General features: G+C 47.2%; 2 protein-coding genes across 9 annotated transcripts; one reads left to right on the top strand and one right to left on the bottom strand.

Moving 5' to 3' along the window:
• Nucleotides 1-1603: 1603 nt before the first annotated feature.
• On the bottom strand, nucleotides 1604-8406 carry MICOS13 (mitochondrial contact site and cristae organizing system subunit 13). Of its 3 annotated transcripts, XR_011136398.1 has the most exons (6): nucleotides 8083-8210; nucleotides 6731-6887; nucleotides 5928-5979; nucleotides 4789-4861; nucleotides 3715-3908; nucleotides 1604-3079 (listed from the first exon to the last, which is right to left on the bottom strand). XR_011136398.1 is itself a non-coding variant. In XM_068920042.1 (5 exons), exons 1-5 carry the CDS (start codon nucleotides 8109-8111, stop codon nucleotides 3839-3841), a joined length of 381 nt encoding a protein of 126 aa, XP_068776143.1. In that variant the 5' UTR covers nucleotides 8112-8210; the 3' UTR covers nucleotides 1604-3838. The 3 variants fall into 3 exon arrangements, 2 of the variants coding, with proteins under 2 accessions (XP_068776143.1, XP_068776144.1); XM_068920042.1 differs by having other exon boundaries at nucleotides 1604-3908; XM_068920043.1 differs by lacking the exons at nucleotides 1604-3079; nucleotides 3715-3908 and having other exon boundaries at nucleotides 4643-4861; nucleotides 8083-8406.
• A 2-nt stretch (nucleotides 8407-8408) lies between these two features.
• LOC104151011 (repulsive guidance molecule A) lies at nucleotides 8409-22558 on the top strand. 6 transcript variants are annotated; one of them, XM_009685567.2, is made up of 6 exons: nucleotides 8412-8564; nucleotides 9345-9575; nucleotides 17720-18210; nucleotides 18592-18683; nucleotides 19439-19493; nucleotides 20795-22558. In XM_009685567.2, the coding sequence occupies exons 2-6, from the start codon at nucleotides 9548-9550 to the stop codon at nucleotides 21461-21463; spliced, it is 1335 nt and encodes a 444-aa protein (XP_009683862.2). In that variant the 5' UTR covers nucleotides 8412-8564; nucleotides 9345-9547; the 3' UTR covers nucleotides 21464-22558. The 6 variants fall into 6 exon arrangements, with proteins under 6 accessions (XP_068776142.1, XP_009683862.2, XP_068776137.1 ...); XM_068920038.1 differs by lacking the exons at nucleotides 8412-8564; nucleotides 9345-9575 and adding exons at nucleotides 15612-15754; nucleotides 16161-16392; XM_068920041.1 differs by lacking the exons at nucleotides 18592-18683; nucleotides 19439-19493 and having other exon boundaries at nucleotides 8409-8564.
• The last annotated feature ends 615 nt before the right edge of the window (nucleotides 22559-23173 follow it).

The raw sequence follows: 23173 nt of genomic DNA, 5'->3' as shown, positions 1-23173 counted from the left end.
TTGCTTTGTTTCAGCAGTCACTGGAAGAGATTTTTTTTGAAAACCAAGTTAACTCAGCTATATGTTAAATAATGTAATCTGTTTGGCTTCTAAAGTGTCAGGATAGTCCAAAGCTCTATTGGTTTCAAGCCAGTAAGAGTATATTTACCTAGCAACCTATAATTTCTTTGAAGAAGTAGATCAGATACATCATTAGCTGTGCTTTGGTATAATTTTCAGAATGTGCTGAGAACTAATACAGTCTGGATTGGTGCAGAGATGTGTCACTTTGTCATACTCAAATTACAATTTATCTTTGTTTAGTCATCTCTGAATCAACATGGCCTGACTTACACACCAGGCTAGTCTTTATTGATGATGGAGCTCTGTGAGAGCACTGAGATGTAAAATCTGCAAACCTTTATTAGAAATCCTGTTACTTTCATCAGTAGAGTCACTGCGTTTTTTTCCATCTTCAGAGATTTTTTTTTTTCCTGGTTGCCTGAAGAAATTTTCCTTCGTTCCTTAAAGCCTGCATTGTTACAGAAGTGAAACTCTTACAGTTTATCTCTCACAGCAGAGGAGGATCACAGTGGACAAACCAACTGAATTCTAAAAGGCTGCTTTGATTTCAGTTGCCCGAGGCAGTCTGGATTCAGGCCCGCTAACTTCAACCTCGGTGTATAAGTTATTTTTGTTTTAATGCTGAAGCTAAGGCCCAGAAAGACTAAGTCATTTGTTAAAGAACACATAAGCCAGGAACACAACCAGAAAGAACTGATTCCCAGGCTTTCTTGTAGCAACTAATAATTAAGTGGGTCAGGCTAGAAGCTACCGCCTCCTTGCTTTAATCCTTGAGATATACACCTCTGAACTGGAGAAAGAAAACAAGAGTGGGGATTCCCACACCTGCTCTGCTTTGTCTTTAAGCATGAGGATAAGTGAATCACTCCTGTAGAAATGCCCTCTGGCTGTTCCTATTCTTCTGTCTGGAGTTTCTCCGCAGGAATTGCACAGAAATGTAAAGCTCCAGCACAGCCAGCCTGTATAGTTCCAGCTTTAAGGGCAGCATCTCCCTAGCCTCAGAAGGCCTGTAGCATCCATGAAGGACTATGAGATTGCTACTCCACACAGGGCAGACTCTATTTACAGAAGTACATGGTCATTCATTAGAGGACATCTCCACATTCTCACTGGTCTGCTCTACTATTTGACAAGTCCAGAGAAGTCTATGACTCTGATCATTATGGTGACAATATACCTAGCAGTTGATGCAAAAGGAGTGTGGTTTATCAGCTGGGGAGACAACTGTTCTGATTTAAAAAACTCTTTTGACTGCTAAGAAAAAAAAGAAAAATCTATTTTGAGACTTCTCTGATGTTGTTTCCCTTTACATCTCTTTATGATGTTTACTGCATCTGAAAATCAGATTTAATTTAGAATAAAGGGATTCTTTCCTCTTAGGTTTTTTAACCGAACTGCATTTACCTCAAATTCTGCTGGATGGCCACGTCAGGCACATGCATGTTTCTAAAAATAGTGATGTCTGGTCACTTAACCATTGACACTAGTCAGTGGATCTGGTATGTCTATTAAATCCAGTGCATGGAAATGACTTGACAAATTCTGCATTGTTTTTTATTGGCCTGGTGCAAAGACTTCCATAGGCTATCAAGAATATATCCACGCACAATAGATAGAGACAAAGCTGAGTAGCTGTCCTCTGTTCCCCAGTTCCAGTAAACTCAGAATAGACAATGGGACTGAGCCTCAACAGAACCTTGAAATGTCCATTACTGGTGTAGGCAAGTTGCATTTGCATGGTTAATTAGTCTTTGATACACAGCACACTTATTCTGGTTGGACCCAGCATCTTAAAAGCACCTGCACTGGTAGACAGATGCTAGCAGCAACCTTTGCAATTTGACTTACATAGGAATAAGAATCTGCATGTTTTAGCTAGCCAAGAATAGCATCAAAGATGTATCTTGAAAGGTTTGGCAAAACTACAACAAAACTTGTTAAGGCATAAATCCATTCATATCTCTTCTTCCTGGTTTTTGTTCATTGTGCTGGTTTAGAGAGCTAGACAGATGTATATTTATGCAATAGCTAGAAAGATGTAGTTTCTTTCTTTTTTTTCTGTTCCCAGATATTGCTGTAGCATGTAAAGCCACAATAAGACTTTTTAAATCTACTGATTAAATCAGGTTTGGATAGGGATTTTGGTTCAAATGGCAAACGTGAGTTCCTTGAGCTTAAAAAAAACCCACTCATTCATTTAACTTTTGCAGGTTAGAGTCCTCAAAAGTAGTTTTAATGAATGCCCCAAAAATCATTCAGATGTTCTTAAAAATGCACCTGTTAAATGTGTTTATGAATCAAAAAAAAAAAAAAAAGTGATTTTAATGCTGGTTATGTCTGCTTTATTCATTAACCTTACTGACTCTACGAACCTATTTGGGCATCAGCAATGGAAGGACAACTTCCAGGTCAGTTCCACCTTTCCTGTCCTTAAAAATGAAGTCAAGGGAAGCATGCAAGCTCTGTGATGAGAAAAGCAAAGTGATTGATTGCATTCATAGGAGGTGGAATAATCCTATTAACTAAAGAAGCAAAAGCCAGGTGTGTTTTAACACCCAAGGTACTAGGACTAATGCTAATCTCCCAATCATTTCAAGCTAATACATGGAACACATACCATGTGTTCCACAGATGAAGATTTCATCTTCATCTGCTCCACAGATGAAGATTTTTGATGTTAATGAGTCTGTGCAAGCAAGATCCTGAGCATTTGTCTCTTTCCAATTTAACTGCCCTCCAAGGAAAGATCCAGTTACCACAGTGCAGTGGAGTGAGCTGCTTGCTCTACCAGGTTTGTGCCTCAGTACCTTGGTTTAGTATTGCAGGTTGCTGTCATAGCCTCCTCAGCTGGTAGCTCAAGAGAGAATATTTTTGCCTCTTTTTCTTTGTCTGATCTCTGACAGCTATAGCAATGTGAAGAGATGCTCTTACTCAGGATATCCACTGCAGCTTTGTTTGCAAAGGAAGTAAGGCAGATGCTAGTGGGGCTATCCAACTCAGTCATGTCATAACAGCTCTGTACAAAGAAGAAAAACAATCTCTGTAAGTTGTGTACGGTTTGGGTTTGACCTGGTACTTGCATAACTTCGAATGAATGGTCTATGCTGACTTTTGCAGCATCTAGCTTTTAAACACCCTAGGTAGAGTATGTTAAAAGCCTAGCCTCTCTTCTATCATCAATGGAGAGAACAATTTCTGACTGGTTTGGAGGCTTTCACTGACTTTGCAAGTCTATGTTAACTAACTCTGATGCCATAGTTTGATAGCATAAACCCTCCTCCATAATTCACTTTTACTTCATAAACATACTACAGATGCTGATGGAGCAGGGTGCCCACGCTCCTTGGGAACTGTGTTGGAATGACAACACTGCAGGAAGCGTGAGGATGGGAAGGGGTGCCTCATTACAACACTGTAGCCTTGAGATGACAACTGAAGCCTCTGTGCAAGCAAAACTGGGGCTTTTACTAAGTGTTAACCTACAACAAAAATCGTATTCACTTGTAAGTAACATCCTCTTCTTTCTAGTAAATAACTTAAATAATTAAGTTCATTCATAATGCATTTTCCTCATGGTATTTTATGATGTAGAAGCTTTAGAAAGGAATCAAAGGGCAAAAAGATACACGGAAGATAATGAGTGTCTCTGACCTAGCATGTGTATGGCCATTTCTGCACAAGCTGCAGTGCAGATGACTTGAGATAATCTTGAGAAGAAAGCCACCTTCTGCTTCAATCAGGCCAGGTCAATCTTCGTTTAGTTTTAACGGGCTCCTCAACGAGGACACTTCCAAGCAGAGCAAGCCTGGGAATCCCCACTTCCAATGTTTAAAGGCACTTTCCATCTGTTCACAGCAAAATAAATAAGGAGACAACTTTATGCCTTTATGTAGCATAGCATTAATCTGGAAAAAGAACTTCATTGTTACCAGCAAAACAAATTATAAAGAGAAAACACAAGGGCACATTTGGATCATTTGCTTCGATGAAGACTCTAAGCTGGAAAAGTCACAGTGAAACAGTACTGGGGTTCCACAGTACAGACCTAGGTATTAGTAGGACTAGCAACGTTCATAGGGTGAATAGACTGGGAGTAAAGTTTTTCCTATAGGTCTCATTAGCATTCTGCATCACAAAATTATAACTCCATTCTGTTGCACTTTGCCATCAATAAGAAGTACTGCAACTCGCACTGACAATTCCCCGTTCTGTAACGGATCACAGACAACCGGAAAGCAGCTTTCATATAAATAAAGTGCTCTCTGTCTGACAGAGGCACTCCTTCCTCAGGTAGCTTGAGGACAAGTGCTTTGTCTTCAAAATGCATCTTTTATTGCTATCTTTGGATTTGTTTTAGGCTTGTTTTGAATTAGATGGCATCCACTTTCAAGATCAATTCAGATTCAGAAACATCTGTTTAGATGGCAAGTTTGGAAGCTTTCAAACAGGGGCCATATCTCAGCATATAGCCACCATTTCACTAAAACGGATCCATAATCTCTGCTGAAGTCTCTAATCACTAGTATGATGCAAAGCAATGATTGCAGTCTGTGAGCTAAAACCAACCCAAGTACAAAGGGAAGTTCCAAAGTCTTTTATTGTAGCCCTTGCATGGCTGAGCTGCCCTCTACAGGGATGGACTATGCAGCATCCCAAAGACAAGATGGCATGGAGAAAACCGTGAACCCTGAAGAACGTGTTCATTTGACAAGATCCTTCACATACTTCCAGCCTTCCACAGTGTATTCACAGGCCCTGGCGGGAGCTACAGACAAGGCAGACATGACTGTCTGCACTCCTGCAAGGAAAGCAAAGGAGAATTATCCCAAGAAGAGCATCATTCAAGCCAAATTTACTAATGTTACTCTAGCATCATGGATCTCTTAAAACACAGAGAGAAAAATTTAGCTTTATCCCAGAAGCTTTCAAATAGACAGAGGCTTGAATGATCCTTGAATTTTATTGCCTCAGTAGACCCTAACACAGAGAAACTCCAACTTCACGACCAGTATGAGGGTTAGATAATTACAAGATTAAAACAAAGAACTGAAACTTGTCAAAGTTTCATTTTATTCCTGGCCTTGCCACAGACTCCACAGGTGGTTTTGGACAAGTCACAGTATTTGTGGACTGTGTTTCCCCTTAATTACATGAGGACTATTTGCTGCACCATAAAAATTCTGAATTACCTTACAAGATATTTATAACATGCTTTGTCCTCTCTAAAATTCTAGCAGTAACAAGAACACTCATCCCTTTTGAAAAGATCAGAGGTTGAATTCAGACATACTAGTAGTATTAAGAATTTATACACCCTTCAACCTTACATAAAGATTCAGCATTCTCAGAAATAAGTGATCATTTCTTTTTACGCTCTCGTTTCCCTGATCAATATCTGCAATGATGAACTTACCCTACTGGTGCATAAACTGTATCTAGTTCTCATGGGACCACAGACTCCCAAACACTACTGAAACATTCAATCTCATGTTGTGGCATAGCGTAGGCATACCTGTGTTGGGACACAGGTAAAGCAAGTTTTGTAGGTAGAAGAAACATTAGCTCCTCCAGTTGGAAAAGGCAGACAGGTTTATGGGCACATCTCCTCCTCCTCACTTCATAGTTGGAAATCGAGGTATCAAGAAATGAAGTGAACTGCCTAAAGTCACCTAGTGGGCTAATGGTAGAATAGGAGCAGAATACACTTCCTTAGTCCCAGTCCAATGCTCCTTTCACCAGATTATAGTATCTATCACCCCTTCTTCACCATTCACTTTACGAGGACAACATCAAAACAAGACTTCAGGATAAGATCACTTTTAGCCCCTTACTCCATTTCACAGTTTGCTGAAAAATTATTTTACCTTTATTCCAGGAGTCAGAGGGAGAAAAGTCAAATTTTGGAGTGGGTGGAAGCTATAAAAAGAAATAGAGACAAAATATCAGCATTTGGGAGTTTCAGTTATAACACAATCCACATCACCTTGGAGAAGCCTCTTGAACTCAGATCTCAAAGACATTTAGGTGCCCAGTCGTCCTAAGTCTCAAAAGGGATCAGACATGTGGCTTAAAGTCTCGAAGTAACCTTTCCCACAGCATAAAGCAGGGGCAGAAGGCAGTATTCATCCTTTGGGTGCTCTTGAAAACACATCCACTCAATTACTTAAGTAGCTGTCTCCTTACAGTTACATTATAATCTCCAACATGGAAAATGATTTTCAAACCTTCAAAGGCTTCTCCTAGTCTGAGAGATTTAAAAAACTAAGGACTGCTCAAAGACAATGGACTACTCAGGTAATTTGCATCCAACTTGACTGTTAGGAGCTTGACAAAAACAGTTCTTTAAGGAAGAGAATCTTTTCATTAATTTTTGAAAAGCACATAGGATACTCCAATAAAAAGCTTAGGAATACCACTACATAGTGAAATATCCCTGCATAGGCTTTCTATCTCTTCTTTCAAATAAGATCTATGACCAATTGCTCTCCTCTAGGTTTAAAATTGTATCCTTCTTCCATTTCAATCCTCCTCAAAACATTCTCAGCGTGAAATCCAGATTCAACGGCAAAACTTTCGTCAACGTCATTGGAACCAGAATACCTTCCCAGTGCTTTCATTCAGAGAATGTGTATGGTTTGCTAACTACATTCACCTGCACAGTCCTTACCTCCCAGCCTATGTAATTTGTCCATTCTTGGATAGCTGGAGGAAGTGCTTCTTGAGCTTTTTTGAGGGCTTCAGCACCTTGTGTGCCACTGCCCAGCAGCCCCTGATCATATGCCACGTATACAGCTGCTCCAGCCAGGCTTCCTTTGATGACAAACCTGAAAGAATTAAAAGCACGTGAACAGGTCAGTTCACATTATATATATCAGTGCACCTTTCCCAGCAGGTTGTGACACGCAAAGGAACAGGGTTGAAAGAGCAGTTAGAAGGTCACAAATGTTTTACTGTGATGTCTTATTAGTGTCAAAAAACAGCAGAAAGATAGCTAGCTGTCCTCCCCTTTTTCCTAGATCAAATATTCCCAGTCAGCCCCTTGAAACTGTACCCCAGTTCACATATCATCAGTGACACTTGTGAAGAAAAAAAGGTGAAATTGTCAAAACTCTCTAAATATGTGCCACTTTGGAAAGTCTGAGAATTATGACATAAACTCTTGAAAAAAGGGACTAACAGATTTAGCTGTGGGTAAGAAATCCATGTTTATGATGGTTCTTGTTGCCTGGCTAATAACTACACAGATTACCTTGACAGACACCAATCTTTTGTTAAGCTCATTACAGTCCAGTTAGCATCTGACCATGCCTGTTCCTGCATTGCTTGTGCCTGTAAAGCTTCCCAGTGCAGCACATGGTGTGAAAACACTAGTGGCAACTCGCAAAGTGGAAGAAAATATTTGATCCTTAATTATTTTTTCACTATAAATAAGAGACCTGAGAGACAACATCTTTCCAAAAATTCACAGGGCAGAGAGCATTTCCCCCTCTGAAAAAACAGCAATTGCACACCTGGCAAAAAGAGAACTTGCCAGAGAGCAGTACCACGACAGCAGAGCACTTAATAGCTACAGCCACTAAGAGAGGAAGGAGCGAATCGATAGTTAAACCCGGCTATTCACAAGCATTTGGGGGATTTCTTTGATTAAGATGTATTGCTCGCTCCCAACACACCCTTCCACAACTTCTCCCTTCCAGCGGGCGGCACATCCAGGCCCGAAAGGGCTCCCTCGGCAACCAAGTACCCCCGGGGCCTTCCCAGGGTTTACTTTATGCGTCTACGCCCGCAGCGGGAAGGTCTCCAGGCTCCCGCCAGGCGTCTGGGGAGGCGCCAGGCAGCGGCCGGGCCGAGGGCGAGGCCGGCGCGGGCAGGATCAAGGGCAACGAGCTGCGCGGCGCGGGCAGGGCCGCGGCGGGCCCGCGGCAGTCGGGCGGCCGGGCCGGGCCGGGCCGGCGCGGACCGGACCGAGAAGCGGTAAAGGGCGGGCGGGGGCGGGCGGCAGCCGCGCGCGGGACTCACTTGACGACGGGAAGCAGCCTGGCGGCCATCGCTCCGCCAAGGGCAGCGCACGCTGGCCGCTGCGCGCCGCGGAGGCCGTCGGGAGCTGGTCACGTGGCCAGGCGGCCCCGGCCGCCCCGGCCATCATTACCGAGGCGAGAAGCGTTCGCCCTCCGCCTCTCTCTGCAGTGGGGGGCGCACCTCCCGCGCAGAAGAAGAACGGTTGAAAAGGAGAAGGACTCGTAGGAGGACTCGGTTGGGCTTCCTTTCGCCCGTCCTGTCTCCTCAGACCAGCAGGGAAGGCACTTCCGCCTCGGTAGCTGTCATGGCGGCAGGGGCGGCGCCGCGGAGTGAAGGCGGGTCCCGGCGCTCGGGGGAGGCTGCGGTAATTAAATCAAAACAGGGGGTGCGCAGGACCGATTGCATTGCTTGCTTTCATCTTTAATCATTTACCTGAAACAGCTGCAGAATTTCCACGGCGCGTCTGGGGGGTGCAGAATCGAGTAAGGATGAAGCGTTGTGAAAAGCGCGGATACGGTTGTGTGTGGAGCGCTGCAGTTCTGAATGGGTGAATTGCGGGTTGATTCCCTCTTGCGCAAACAGCTGGGAACTAGGCAATGCTGGTGGGGAAGATCAGCCTGGACTAGAAGTGTACTAACTGCTTATTGATACACATATTTAAGCAGATGAAACGCTTGAATCTGTGCTGCATTTTTATCAGTCTGCACCAAGGCCTTCGTCCCAAAATGTGTCATTTTGTCAGGCCGCACAGGGTGAGGGGACTTTGTCCTGCGGCCTTGGCTCTGGCCTAGGTCTTAGTCCCCATCCAGCAGTCGCGTTTTAAAGTAGGCACCAGCTGCTTTACTTACTTTACTGGATGCGCGTGTGCCTGAAGGAGCACATGCTGGTCAGCAGCGGGATCGGAGCCTCGGCTCTGTGCTCGCCAGGGTGGTGTGTGTACAAACTGCCTTTTCCTGTCCTCGCGGCGCTTTCCTGGGGTGCGGAGTTCCGTGTCATCGACCACAGGAGCAAGCTGTTAGTAAACATGTCATTAGGGTTGGGAGGATATCGGTTAGGCAGCCATGTCTCAAAATGAGGCTCTCGCTACAAAGCCCAAAGGCTCCGACTCTCCTGCTTCCCTGCGTGAATTTTAACCATTGCATTGCTCAACGTTTAAGGGGAGAGGGAACAAAGAGGAATACTGAGCACTAACTTTCTTTTTCCCTCACCAAGATAGTTTATCTGATTGCATTTTTCCTATCTTCTTTCCCTGTGTCTGCCAGAGTCTTTCGCACAAGAACAGAGGAGAGAGTAAGCTAGTTTTAAACACGTTTGCAGAGCTGTGGAAGTCGATGAAGTGAGTTTAGCAGAAGGGCAGCTTCTGGAACTGCTGAAAACTTAATTCCTCCTGTGTTCACTGTGTCTAACTGCTCTGGCTGCAAAAGAATTTTTAAAGACAGAAAAAGAACTCAGAAAATATAGAGAAATGATATTGGCTAATGATACTCACCTTGGTAAGTGAATGTTGTTAGTATTTAGTAAGTTCCAATGCTGACTTAAGTTTTGAATTTTCCTTTTGCAGGACAAATTCTAAAGAGAGAGAATTACAGAACTAAATCCTCCACCTTTTTCCCTGCTTCATGTTTCATTTTACATGCGGCTTGCATGCTGGGATCCGTAAGCATGGAAAAGAACATGTAAATGTTAGTGTGATTTTATTTCCATATTAAATTTTTGTGGACAGCTGCAGATGATCTATGGTGTTGGGGAAAAAGATGATTGTTTAGTTCATTTCAGATTTGATGTATTTTTATGTCAAATATGTCTGCAAGAATATGAAATAGAATGCAGCAGTGCAAATTGCAGAAGGCATTTACTGTAAAATTAGACTTTCAAATCGGGGTTTAAATGAGGAATCTGTGCTGACTCAACAAGTTTTTGTGGAGTGTTCCATTAGGGACAGACATTTTAAAAACAATTACCTCTGTCCAGTTCATTTGGGACAGACAGAAGGACAGACTAGATGCCCTGAAGCAAATGAATGGCTGTGAAAACAGTAGCTGAGAAAGGCAGGGAGATGGATGAGATGATTTCCGGAGGATCCTTCCAGACCTGTTTTCTGCCATCTCTGGCTCCCAGCAGACTTCATTGCCTCCAGCCCTGCAGCTTTACTGTTTTCATCCTGTTAAGGTTACTTGCTCTGGACAGGGAGTTCCACTGCCTTTGGTTCCACCTTTGTTAGATGAATGCAAACCATTTTCAGGACTGTGGTGCCCCCTTTCTTCAACAGGGAAAAGCAATTGCTTTGCAGCCTCTCGTCAAAGGATTGAGAGTCCATGTCCTTCCCCCTCTTCCATTCTTGCCGAAGATGACTTTGGCTCTTAGCGGAGAGACTTCTCAGGTAGAATCTCGTGACTCTTCCTGGTTCTACCCAGCACCTCACATATATGCAGGACAGAAAGACTTTATATACCTCACACAGGTTGGCTCGTAGCATCAGAGGAAGGAGATTACAGCGTTTTGGCTGGGGCGCTCAGCTTCAAGACCCCACATATTCAGTCTCCTTATCAGGATGAGCTTGTCTCTGACTCGCTTGAGAGTACCATCAGCAGGTAGATGGGTGCAGCTCTATGGAAACAGGTTCAAATAGTGGGCTAAACAGTATCCCAACCTGCTGCTTTCACAAACCCATCAGCATGGTTCTGGGAGAAGGGGAACCAGGGTCTTCACAGGCTTTGCTCCAAGCCTGCCTTCTAAGGCTGGTCCCCTGGGTGAGGATGTTTTGGGGATATAAGTGGAACACCCAGCACAATAGCATGAAGGCTGCTGTGGCTTACGGAGCAGTTATGAAGTGTTCTGTAGGAAGGATAAACTTGATTTAAACCTCATATTTTCCTCCAGATGCTGTCTCTGAACAGGAAGGTGTGTGAATATGTGAGAATTAACATGTATGTGCATGTGTGGGCATGCAACAATAAAAGGACCTTGCCTTGTTTTGGTCTCTGCAGCAAAGACTGGTGAATAATATTTTTGTTGATTTTATATCATAGTTGTTTTCAATAGCTAAAATTTGCTTGGAGAGCCCCTTTAGTTAAAGTGTTTTGTAACTCTTCACCAAAATGGGACAGAATTGTTCTTTCCTTGGCTGGAGAAACTGTTGGGATTTTATGTGTCTAGGGACTTTTTGAGCAGAGGACTGAAGAAAGTATGAGAGAGTCTCCTCACGGAGGAAACTGCTGTGGTTGCTACTAGCACCTGAACCTGAGCAGGGATAGGGGCCAGTTCTACTGGGAGCTGAATACAGGCTCAGCTAACACAAAGCAGCTACGTAGGAGCTTGCAGGGGAATCAAACTGGAAGGGGAAAAGCATGGAGAACACAGACAGAATGAGATATGTGTTGCAATCCAAGGGAGTTCATCAGAGTGGAAGAGATGCTTTCATTTTTGAGTTCTTTGCTCATGGCCAGCATGCAGCACAGGTCAGCAAACACACAAGCCTGTGCACAGATGCAGCATACGCTCCACTAGAGCCAGGCACGTACAGTAATACCCACCAGACACGATTGTGTTCTCACATGCCAGTTGCAAATGTGCAATGCAGAGGCGCATGCTGATTCCATCAGTCTTTATTGCAGCACAACAACCACTCTTCCTGCATGTCCAAAGGCATTCACCACATGTAAGACTGGTGGCTATACTACCTGTATATATCATCCCACATGCACAGATATTCAATGCATACAACACAATCCCACCCCCAAAATAGATATCTTCACCACACATACATACACAAGCAGAGCTCAACATTATGGGACAACTGCATGGGAATTTGGGTACAATCTCCCATGGTTCCCCTCAGTGACAACCATGGCCTCTTAACTGCCTTCACGATTGTCATGGAAACAGGAGATGATGGCAATGGCTCTGTTGAGATGGCCATTGCTGGAGGCTCTGGTAACAGAGGTCCACGGTCTAGGGGTAAATGTTGCTAGGAACAGCATGGTTGGGGGAGTTCAAAAGGAGCTTTCCACAGAAATGTACAGATGTGGAGCCATTGCTTAGGTGCACTAGCCATCAGCCCAAGACCTAGAGTCATAGCCAGGAGTGGGGGGGCTAAAATGAGTATTCACCTGTACAGACAAGGATGCAGGGGCTTAGTGTCTATTAAATTTGTCTGCTGTAAATGACAGCACAAGACCTTTTGGCCTTTAATTCAGGCTGTGGCATACATGTCAACAGGGACTTGAAAGAAAAGACTTAAAGAAAAGGGACTTGAAAGAAAAGGGATAAATCAGTCACAAAAGGTTTCTGTGCAGAACCTGTTTTCCCTTGCTATCCCCTGCTTAGTGAAGCTAAGGGTGGAGACCGCATTTCCAGCAGGGACTGTAATGTTTTTGCTCCTTAGTGCAAGGAACCTTCCCTTTCCAAAGCCATACAAAGGAAGCATAAAGGGCCCCATTAATCTTGCACACATTCCACCCATGAGGAATTTCTTTCCCTGTAATATTTTGCAGCCCCCCCCCCCCTTCTTCCTACCTCTGGCCCCTCATAAATAGCCCATTTTCTCTGGGATGGTGCTGGGGTGGGGAGGAGGGAAAAGAGAAGTTGCTGAGCCTGTGTGAAAGGTGAACCAGCTGTAGCAGCTGAGCTGGGGCTGGGTGCAGAGGTACAAGCTGAGCCTTGGCAGCTGTGCAATGAAAGGGGAAATTGTACTGCTGCTGTGGGACCCTTGCAAAGTTCCCTTCCTCAGAGGTGGAGAAGTTCAGGCGTTCAGAAATAGCTTCAGAAATGTGATCAGGAAATTGATGACAATGAGGGCTAGAAACCTGGATGACTAATAGGTCTAAAGCATTCCTCTGCCCAGCTGCTGTGGCCTTTCACGGGCTAATGATTTAGCCCTCTGAATTTAACAGTCTGTGTGTGTATTTCCATAATATACTAAAGAACCAAACGTCCCTGCTCTCTTCTCCCTGCCTGCCTGCCAAACTACCCTCTCTCCTGGCAATTTCCTGTGAGCTGCAGTTCTAGCCATAGTTCAACAGATCTGTTTCCCATGCCTACAGGTGTCTTCTAGCACTATGGTTGGCACTGTGGCTTAGAGGGGCTACAACCTGCTGGTACAACTGGAGACATGTTTTCAAGCCTTGGAATCACACTTGTTTTAATTTTTATTGCTGGTTGCAATAATTTTTATTGCACGGCTGGTCTATTTCCAGCCGTGCATCAGGGAAAAAAATGCCATGTGCTGTACGGACAGAAATGTCAACAAGCTTTTCCATGGGCAACAGAATGAAGAAGCCCTGCTGGCTTTGGGATTTGCCTCTTGAAGATGAGCCACCATGGAGCTTCACAGATGTCTGTTGCTGTTGTCTGTTATGGCCGCTCCCTTCATAGATAAGCAGAAAATACTCTAGGAGGCACAGAGAGGCACATTTACATTTAAGGATGCTCAGTGTGTCCTATTAGAAGTTCCAGTCCCTTATAACTTTGGCAAGCACAAACTATTCATGCTAATGGTTTCCATGCTGGGTATGTGCCACAGGCTGATTTATTATGGTGGAAGGTTTTTGTTGAAATAGCACAGGCACTTCCAAAAAAAAAAAAAAGTGTTATTTTACCTGGTTTTCTGGAGAAAAAAAAATCTTATAACCATTTTGCTGAGAAGCTCTGACCAGCTTGGGGCTATTATAGAGCAACGAGCTGAAATTTAGCATACTGCTGGCTCATCCTTTTGGCAGGAGTATGCTTCTTGCTATCTCTCAGGAAAATGTGCCAGAATCTGGCCACGTTAAGAACAAATTCTGGAAACATAAGCTTGCATCTGCTCAGTGGGGTAAATTAATTCTACTCTTGCATTCTCAGGAGAGTTCACCTCTACTGAACGCTGTCCCTTGCCTCCCCAGCCCGTGGTGCACACGATGCCCCCACACCCAGTCATGGGCTGAGGAGGTGAGCAGTCCTCTCCTTGCAATTCCTTGCAATTCCAAGAAGGAAAGGCAGGAAAATTAAAGGTAGAAGACAGAGGAAGAGAGAGAGTGAAAGGGCTGGAGTGGGGTATGATGGAGGGCTAGCCAGGCACGGAGAAGGAGAGCTGAAAGGTTAGCTGGAGGTGCCAGAGGCTTCATGAAGAAACCAGCTGCAATGTTGCTCATTAAGATTTCCTGAGGCCTCATTTCCTCTGCAGGAATAGCAGGTGACTTTTGGTTGTTAATACTTTGTGACATCAGGGCTTTGTGGTTTCTCTTTTTAATGCTCACAGGTGGGGATGTCTGGGTTTTCATTGCTAGCTTTTTTTTGTTTTGACCCCCAACTTCCCAATTTTGCTTTTCTTCCTGGCCTTCAGTCAGTTCAATGGCTCTTTCCTTCCCCTAAAATGCATGCCAGCTAAACCTGCAGCACTTCCTTTGAGGTGAGCATGCTGGGTGGCACGGCAAAGCCATGAAGGCTCTCGTTTCACCCATTTCCTCTGTTCTCACCGTGCTCCAGCCACCTGCAGGAATGCAGCCGCCATACACGCACCTCTCCCTGTTTCTCTGTGCCAGTCCCAACTTCACTGCCTCTTTCTGAAAGTGGGCTCCACAGGGTCTGCAGGGTGCTTCTGGCCAGGCTTCCCAAGCTCAGGCCCCCCACTACTGATGGGCACCTCCTCTGGCATGGGCAACGGGTGACTAATCACCTGACTGTAATGAAAAGACCAGGCAGTTATTTAACAACCCCAGGGCTTTGTTTTTAGTCTGTTATGAAAAGTTAACACCTCCAAGCAGCTTTTGTCTCCCTTGCCCCACGCTGGGCTGGTGTACAGCCCCTCTAGCCCCCTTCCCTGCAGCACCTGGGTGATGGTCTCCAGTACCAAAATGACACAGTCGCCCTTAAGATGAAAGGCTGACTAGTCACGGTGGTGTGACCAGAACAACGGATGCAAACAAGCCTCCCGGGCAGCCAGAACGGGCGGGTGGGAACGAGGGAGGAAGCTCTCGAGGAAGCTCCTGAAACGCGCACCTCGGGCTCCGCAACCAGGCGGTGTTGGCGCCGGAAGCGCCAAACGTCACCGAGCAGCCGCTCGGCGCCGCCGCGGGGCCCTTTCCCGCCTCCCGCGCTCGACGCGTCTGGACGGCGGGGCGCGGCGGCACCGGCGCCGCCTGGCGGCGCGGCGGAACGGCCCCGCGGCCGGTGCCTGCCACGGCAGGGACCGCGCCCGCCTCCGCAGTCAGCACTGGATTGGCTGATGCTGGAGGAATACGCAAACCACCTATGCTTGCAGGCTTTGCCATTGGCTGCAGATCGCCCTGCTCTGGCGCTTTTCCTATTGGCCGGAGGCTTATGAATATGCAAGAGGGGGGCGCCGCTTTTCCTTTTCTCATTGGCTGCTGGATCTTTCACTCTGCAGAAGGCGGCAGCCTGCTTCCGCTTCCGCTTATTGGCGGCGGCTTTATTAATATGCAAAGCAGTTATGGCGGGCTGCCTCTCCATTGGCGGCGGCCGGAGCCCCGCCCGGCGGGGGCGGGGCGGGGCGGGGCGGGCGCCGCGGCCGGGCCGGGCCGGGCCAGGGCGCCGGCGCCCGGGGCCGATGGCGGGATGGGCGTGCGGCCCCCGAGCCTCGCCCCGGCGCCGGTAGCGCCGCCTCGGGGGCGGCGGCGGCTGCTCGGCATGGTGCTGCTGGTGTCGCTGTGTTGCTGCGTGCCCGCGCCCGCAGGTAGAGGGGCCGGAGCGCGGGGCGGCCCGCTCGGGGCGCGGGGCCTGGCGCGGCGGAGCCCCGGGCGGCCCGGCGGCGGCGGGAGCCCTGAGGCGGCCGGGGTCGGGGCCGGGGCCGGGGCCGCGCCGCCGCGCGCCGTGCCGGGCGGTTGGTTTGTGGGCGAGGGGCGGGTGCGCGGCTCCGCCAAGGAAAGCGCGGCGGCGGCGGCACGGAGGCGCCTTTGGGGGGCGGCGGGGCCGGGCGGCCGCGGGGAGCGCGGGGCTGTGACGGGCGGGTGAGAGCGGGCTCTCCCGAGGCCTGGGTTGGGGTCTCAGACGCTTCGTTCTGGATCTTAAGCTCCTGCTCTTTCCCTTAAAATCTCGGCTCAGATTTGGAGTTTTCACCTGGTTGTCCTCTCTTTTAAAAGGTCCCGAATCCTGCTCCTCTGTCCCGACCGCCTCAGGAGCATGGGCGAGGGCCTGCGGGGGAGCGCGCCGACGGGGAGTCGAAGGCCAGAGGAGGCAGATGAGGCTGGGAAGGTGGCGAGCAGCTCCCTTTGCTGCTGATTTCTCAGGCAGCTTTGGAAGTTGTGAGGGAAATGGGTTGTTTTTTGCAGTTTGCAGGCTGGCGCTCAAGGACATGGAGGACAAGTGGTGGTAGTGGGTCTCTCTGCTTTTCCCTGCTCTGTAGCCTAAAATCTAGATGGTCTTTTTGTTCATACAAGTAAGATCTTGGGTGTCTTGTGCACCTGAATTTAACACATTACATAAGCCTTGGGCCAGGCAGTCCTGCTCGAGAAGGCACGAGTTGTTCACAGCTGAACTGAGAACAGAGCAGGAACTCCAGCTCATCTCATGCCTGATCTGTTGGACAAATTGGTTATTCTGGCCCCCAATAAGCTGCACTGTGGCGATGGAAGGCAACTTTTCCCTTTGCTGACTTAGGGGTGATGAGGCGCAAGAGCAGGCTTAACATGTAGGATTTTAGAACAAACTGAATGCGTTACATCCACGCGTTTTGTATGTGGCTGTGGGAAACCTCTTAGAGAAACAGATAGTGTGTGCTCAGGGTCTGCAGCTAATCAGCATAGATTTGTATGCTAGGTTTAACATTGCTGTATTGCTAATACGTAACCCCGGGGAAAACTGCATTGATTTGTGTGTTATGTGGGTTTTTTAAGCTTGAACAATTTGATTTTTGGTTTAAGATACCAAAGGATATGTGTTACTCAGCATGCCTCCAGAGTAATCTTACACACCATAAGAGTTTGTTGGGTTGTTGCAAAGCGGCACACTCTCAGCAGAGTGACAGTAAACTAGCCCTTCTTTGGGGCTGAGGAATTAACTTCTAATGCAAGATAAAATCTATTTGAGTTTAGTGTTTTTTATTCCTAACAATAAAAATTAGGAGTGGGTCTTGTGACTTGGCAAATTTCAGTGACTCTTACCCAACGTTTGGAAGTCAGCTTTTACAGTGTCAGCACAGCTGTGGACTTGTGCTGTCCTGACAGATACTGTCCTGAATACATATACATAGCACTAAAGTGTGTGTGGTGTCCATAGATGAAGAACTTCTAAAAGTTTGCTCTTCATTTTCCTGTGTTGGAGGAGTTTGTTTAAAAAGAATCCCCCCCCCCCCCCCAAAAAAAAAAATCCTGTAAGCTTGTGTGAAAATGTTTTGTCCTGGTCTGATTTTGAGAGAAGCCTGTTTTATTTTTGCTTTTCCTTGTAATTTATCTGTCTCCGGGCATTAATAGTTGTGACTTGTGAAATACTTTGGAGAAAGAGCTCCCAAGTGCCAAGTGAACTTAATCATACAATCCCAAAGCCATGGCATAATATCTTAGTAAAAATGCTCACTCGCACTCACTCACAGGAGTTGGTTCCTTTTCTGACCGCTGCATAAAATAAGCTTTGGTGGGTAAAAGAGATTAACCACTGAACCCCTCAATTCCTAACTGATTACCATGACCTTTTCTCCTTGCAGTTCACTGCCAGCAGTGCAGAATCCAGTGCTGCAACGCTGACTATGTAGCTGCCACTTCTAGCAATGCCTTGCCAGAGGATGCGCTTTTGGATGCGGATTACTGCACTGCCTTGCGAGCATACTCTGTGTGTACCAGGAAGACGGCCAAGTCCTGTCGAGGAGACCTGGTGTACCACTCTGCTGTATTCAGGATAAAGGAACTGTTTTCCCAGTACAACTGCTCCAGTGATGGGCCTACCTCTTCAGCGAGAGCCCCAGGCACTCCAGACCCTCTTGTTTCTGAGATATGTGATTATGAGAAGAGTTCCAGCTTTCGGAAGAAGTTTGCCCACTGTGGATTATTTGGGGATCCTCACTTAAGGACTTTTAAGGATGAGTTCCAGACCTGTAAAGTAGAAGGAGCGTGGCCATTGATAGACAACCAGTACTTGTCTGTTCAGGTCACTAATGTTCCTGTGGTGACTGGATCCAGCGCCACAGCCACCAGCAAGGTAAAAGGGCAGCTAAAAAGCCTTCATGCTTAGTAGCGTCCTGCAGTGGGACTGCTGTGCCCTGGTCACCCGCTGCCCCTATGTAGGGATTAGACAGTCTTGTCAATGTAGGGAATGGGGTGTCCTGGGGCAAGTCCTGTATCTGGAAGATGATGTTAAAGGAGTGCAGAACTTGAAGGGTTGATTCTGACCCTCCTTGACAACACAGTGTTCTTGCTGCAATGATTTTGGAGGTTCTGTATCTAATGCAGAGTTTCATGTTCATCGCTTTGCCTTTGAAGCCCTAGCAGAGCTTGGAGTGCCTGTTTCCACAGCAGAGCTGTGGTAACCCTTAATAACAGTTTCAAAACTGGTGTATTTTCTTGTGTATTCAAAATGAAGGCCCATACCAGATTTGGCTGGCATCCTGCACACCAGAAGAGTCTCCCTCTCTGGAAACCAGCTGTGTGGAGTTCCTTGCTCCCAGCTGGGAGGTGAGTAGTTCAGCTGGGTCACAGACTTTCTCCAGTGGAAGAGCAGAATGGGTTTTTCTCTGGACTTTGGAAGCATAAGTTTTGTGGATCCCCATCCAGAGCATCTGTGGATCCTTTTTGGCTTCAGTAAGGCTGCCATAGCATGTCCAGACTGAGGAATGAGGCTCTTCACTTTCTCGCTGCCTCCTGCTTTGGCAGAAGATGAGGCAAACATTATTTGGCTTCAGTGTCATTGGCTGAATGCTTGGGTGGAAGGCTGCAAAGACTGAACTTTCTGCTCTGCAGCCCCTCACCCCCCAAAGGGGCTCTCTGGGATGCTGATTTCTGCTTCTCTGTGTGCCAGGTCTGTCTCCTCAGTAGGTTGCAGCAGGTGAGCTGGCACCAGAAAAGCCCTCTCTAACTCCTCATCTACAGAGGAGGCAGCATCTCCTCTGGTGTGTAGTGGGAGGAGCAGTGCTTGGGCTGGATGGTTGGTCTAGATGTCAGCAGTAGCGAATCCCAGACTTACTTCTTGATTTGAGTGTTGGATGGTAGAGCTAGTAGGATGCTCGTCTTGTCCATCTGCCCCTTCCTGCAGCAGGATCTCATGGAAATGCACCATTGCAGCTTGTGGGGTGGGTGCAGTGACTACTTGTTGCCCTTCCTGAAGTTTGAAGGAAACTTCAAACTTCTGCTTTTTTAAGGATTGAGAAATAGAACCTGAGACAAACCCTCAAGCTACTCTGATCTGGTCTGGGCCATTCTCTTCCCTGCAGCCACTGCTGTGGACAGCTCACCTGGGCTTGGCTGGAACTTCTGGTTCTTCTCCAGGTAACATCCTTTTAGGTTGTCACAGCAGGAACCTGGACCAGGACCTCCAAAACCTCAGCAATTGGGAAGCCCTCAATTACAAAGCTTCAGATGTGGTCTGAGCTGAGACATTTCTTGTGTATTGCCCAACTATGCAGGGGGCTGCAGGAGTTGGGAAGGTAGTCAAGTGAGTGAGAAGGCCTTTCAGAGCCAAATACAGACGTGGGTCGGGGCAGGTGTCCTTAACTTCTGGCTAGGGGTGTCTGTAAGCAGGGATTCTGGAGGCCCTGGGCCTCTCCTGCCTTGCTGGGAACCAGAGATACCATGGCTCCTGTGGCAGTGGAGAAAGTGTACCTCAGGCTGCTCAGTGATATAACTGGAGCTGTGTAAAGCAGAAGTCTCGGGGCTTTCAGACTTTGGTCCTTGCTCTCAGGTCCCTACTCACTTGTCTCTGTCTATACTAGCTGCTGTTTACCCAGGAACCTTTGGAGACTGATGGTGACAGACATTTCTGTTCTGGGTGGGATAGACCTGCAGACAGAGTGTGTGCACTTTTAAGATAAAAGGCAGTGTCATTCTAAAGGATTTCTTGACTCCTAATCCTTGGAAACTTCCTGGTCTCTCTCCCTTGCTCATCGTTCCCAGCCACAGCCTTGGCCATGTGCCCTTCCCTGGGTGTGCAGCGTGGGTGGGAGATGGGCTGCTAGTGATGCTCATATGTCAGACTTTGTAGGAATGTGCCTGTGTGGTTCTGCTGTGTGGCTTGGGGTGTAGGGCAAAGCTGGCACTTGCCATCCGGTCCCAACCTCTTCCCTGTCACATGACCAGTGCAAATGAGCATCCTGCAGATTTTCCTCAGTGAATTCTCTGCCTCCCTTCGGGGGGGGGGGGGGGGTTAAAAAAAAAAAAAAAGCTCATTCCATATTGGTGCCCAGAGAATTGAGCACTGCCTGGAGTGGAGACCTCTTAGTCTGTCCAGATGAGTACCATCACCTCTTGTGCAGTAAAATACACTGTTTGTGGAGTTAAGATCTTGCAGGGATTTGTCTCTTTTCCCCTGCCTCTATAGGGGTACAAGCTGTTGAACTTGTGAGAATGACTCAGTGTGGAATCTAATTAGAAGTTGTTTGGCCCTTGTTGGGACATGGAGGGTTGAAGGAGGACAGGTGATGTGGCTTCTCAGTAGCAGTGAACTGGAGGTCTTGCTGTAAGCAGCACTCCTGTAGTGAATCCACTGTCTAAGTCCTAGGTTCAATGGGAAAGAAGTTCTGTAGTGAATTCTAATCTGCTTGAATGCCGTTTTTGCCCTGTCTTCTGCACAGATCACACTGATCTTTAAGAGCTACCAGGGATGTACAGAGCAGAAGGTCTACCAGGCTACCGCAGAGGACCTGCCCTTGGCATTCAGTGATGGCACACGAAATGGTGGGCAGCAGGAAGGAGCTGGCAGTCTGCGCATCCTGGAGAAGTCAGACTCCAACCAAGTGGAGATCCAGGCCCATTACATTGGCAGCACTATAATCATCCGCCAGGTGGGTCGTTACCTCACCTTTGCCATTCGTGTGCCGGAGGAGACTTTGAATCTCTCGGAGGAGAGCCCTGACCTTCAGCTCTGCCTGCATGGCTGCCCCAAGAATGAGCTGATTCAGGAGCACAGGCTGCAGCTGAGCAACTCCAGCCCTCTCTGGCCTAGCTCCCAGCGGGTGTACACAGTGGAAACAGCCACTGAGCAATGTCATCGCATCCTGCAGGTGGAGGATGTGTATTTCCAGTCCTGTGTCTTTGATCTGCTTACCACAGGGGATCCTGAATTTTCCATGGCTGCACATGGGGCCTTGGAAGACTTGAAGGCCTTGTATTCCAGCAGACTTATGTTACATGCCTCATCCAAGACCATCAGTGTGCCTGGCGGAGCTCTGGCAATTTGGCAGCCTGCTGTTTTTGCAGTCTGGTGGCTTCTTGCTTTCCTAACGCTACTCTGGTGTAGTTAGGGGTTGGGTGGGTGGAAGAGTCTCCATCCCGCGAGGGACCCTTGACCAAGGGCAGAGAAGCTCCTGATTGCTGTCTTCTGGACAAGTTCTCCTCTTACAGAAATGGCCTGTATGATCCAGCTCTTGCCACTTGTCTTCCATCTTTTCTCTTACTGAAAGTGACATACCAGTTTGATCCTCTACCACCCTAGTCAATGCTGGATTTGGAAGAGACATACCTTGCCTTCTGTATGCCAAGTCTGTGGTTGGAGAAGGGGAAAGGAGCCCCTGGTTATAGTGGCCAGGCTGCAGATGAAAAGGGATTGTCCCCAGAGGAAAGAGGCTTGCTGCCCTGCAGCATGAGGTTTAGCTGTCCTGCTAGGAGTGCTCCACTTCTACTTTCCACCCCTGTCCATCAGCCTCCTCTAGCCCCTGCTTGTTTCACATGTACCTTCCAGTGCTAAATTGCTCTTCCAGGAGCAGTCACATGGATCTGTCTAGAGGTTAGAACAAGGGCCAGCTCCTACTTTGTTGGCACCTCCTGCTAGCTGTGGTTACTGTGGCCACAAACAGTAGAGGATCTGGGGAGATGAGAGGGAATGAAGCTGCATGTTCTGAGGGAGCACTTGGAGTAGTGTTGGTTTGGTCCCAAGGAGAGCTTTGTCTATGGGATGATGTGCCTCTGAGATGGAACCACAAGTGGGTTAGAAGGAAACTGCCAGGTGTTTAAACCTAGCTCTTCACCTTTTCTGATGTCTCTGGAAATTCTGCTGATTTGAGCACAGCTTCGAGCTGAGAGAGAAAAGGGCAGCTGGGGCTCAGGTGTTCTTCACTCCTCCTTTGCAAACTGCAATTCCCACTTAGGCCTACTGAGCAAACAGGAGGAGCTGGGCTAGAGCCTCTGTGTTAGACTGGGAGCTGCAGAGACCCTGGCTAGAAGGTTACAATATATCCATTACAAAAATGTGTATATTTCTGTTCTTGATCTGTAAATGTCTGTACATTCCCTGGACATCATGCTCTTCTACTTCATTATTTTGTGGACTCTGTGAGCCTCCCCACCTTCTGTTAATAGCATTTTAATCTCTATTTTAATTAAACCATGTTTTTTATGTGTTGGTGTCACATGCTGATGCTTCTTCTGTGCAGGAAGGTTGGTGAATTGGCTTCTCTGAGCACGGGCCTGTTGTTCCTTGCTATAAATACCAAGATTGATTGTTGATTCCTGCAATGAACAGGAGAAAGGATATGGGGGGAACTCTTCTCTAACATAGTGTTGTTATGGGTATGGATTGTGGTTCATTAGTTGTACGGGCTAAGAAAAAGCAGTCTCTGCTTGAATCCTCCTGATTTGGGGCTAGGAAAGGTTCCTCTATGGGCTCTTGTCTGGGAAGATGGTTGGATTTTTTTTTTTTTTTTTTGATGTGTCGTTCCCATGTCCTGTTCCCCCTGCGCTCCCAACTCCCCTGCAAATGAATCTTGAAATAATTTCAAGACTCGGAGCTGAACATTTGGTAGAAACTGGTCAACGGGTTTGGAAGCTTTTGGGACCGGCAGGTATTAAACCAGGCTTGTGCAGGGGGGAAATAGGACTAAAATGGAGTGTGCAGAGACTTGCCAATCTCAATGTTTCTTCAGTCTTAGCTGATCCTTTCCAAAGAGAGAGGAAACAGGTTGGGAGCTGGTAATGTGCCTGCATCCCCTCTCAAGGAGAGGTGATGTTCCAGTTTG

Source organism: Struthio camelus, chromosome 26 (assembly GCF_040807025.1).
Source record: "Struthio camelus isolate bStrCam1 chromosome 26, bStrCam1.hap1, whole genome shotgun sequence".
Lineage (NCBI taxonomy): Eukaryota > Metazoa > Chordata > Aves > Struthioniformes > Struthionidae > Struthio > Struthio camelus.
The sequence above is the reverse complement of the archived record's forward strand: the minus strand, read 5'-3'. Positions and strand labels throughout refer to the sequence as shown.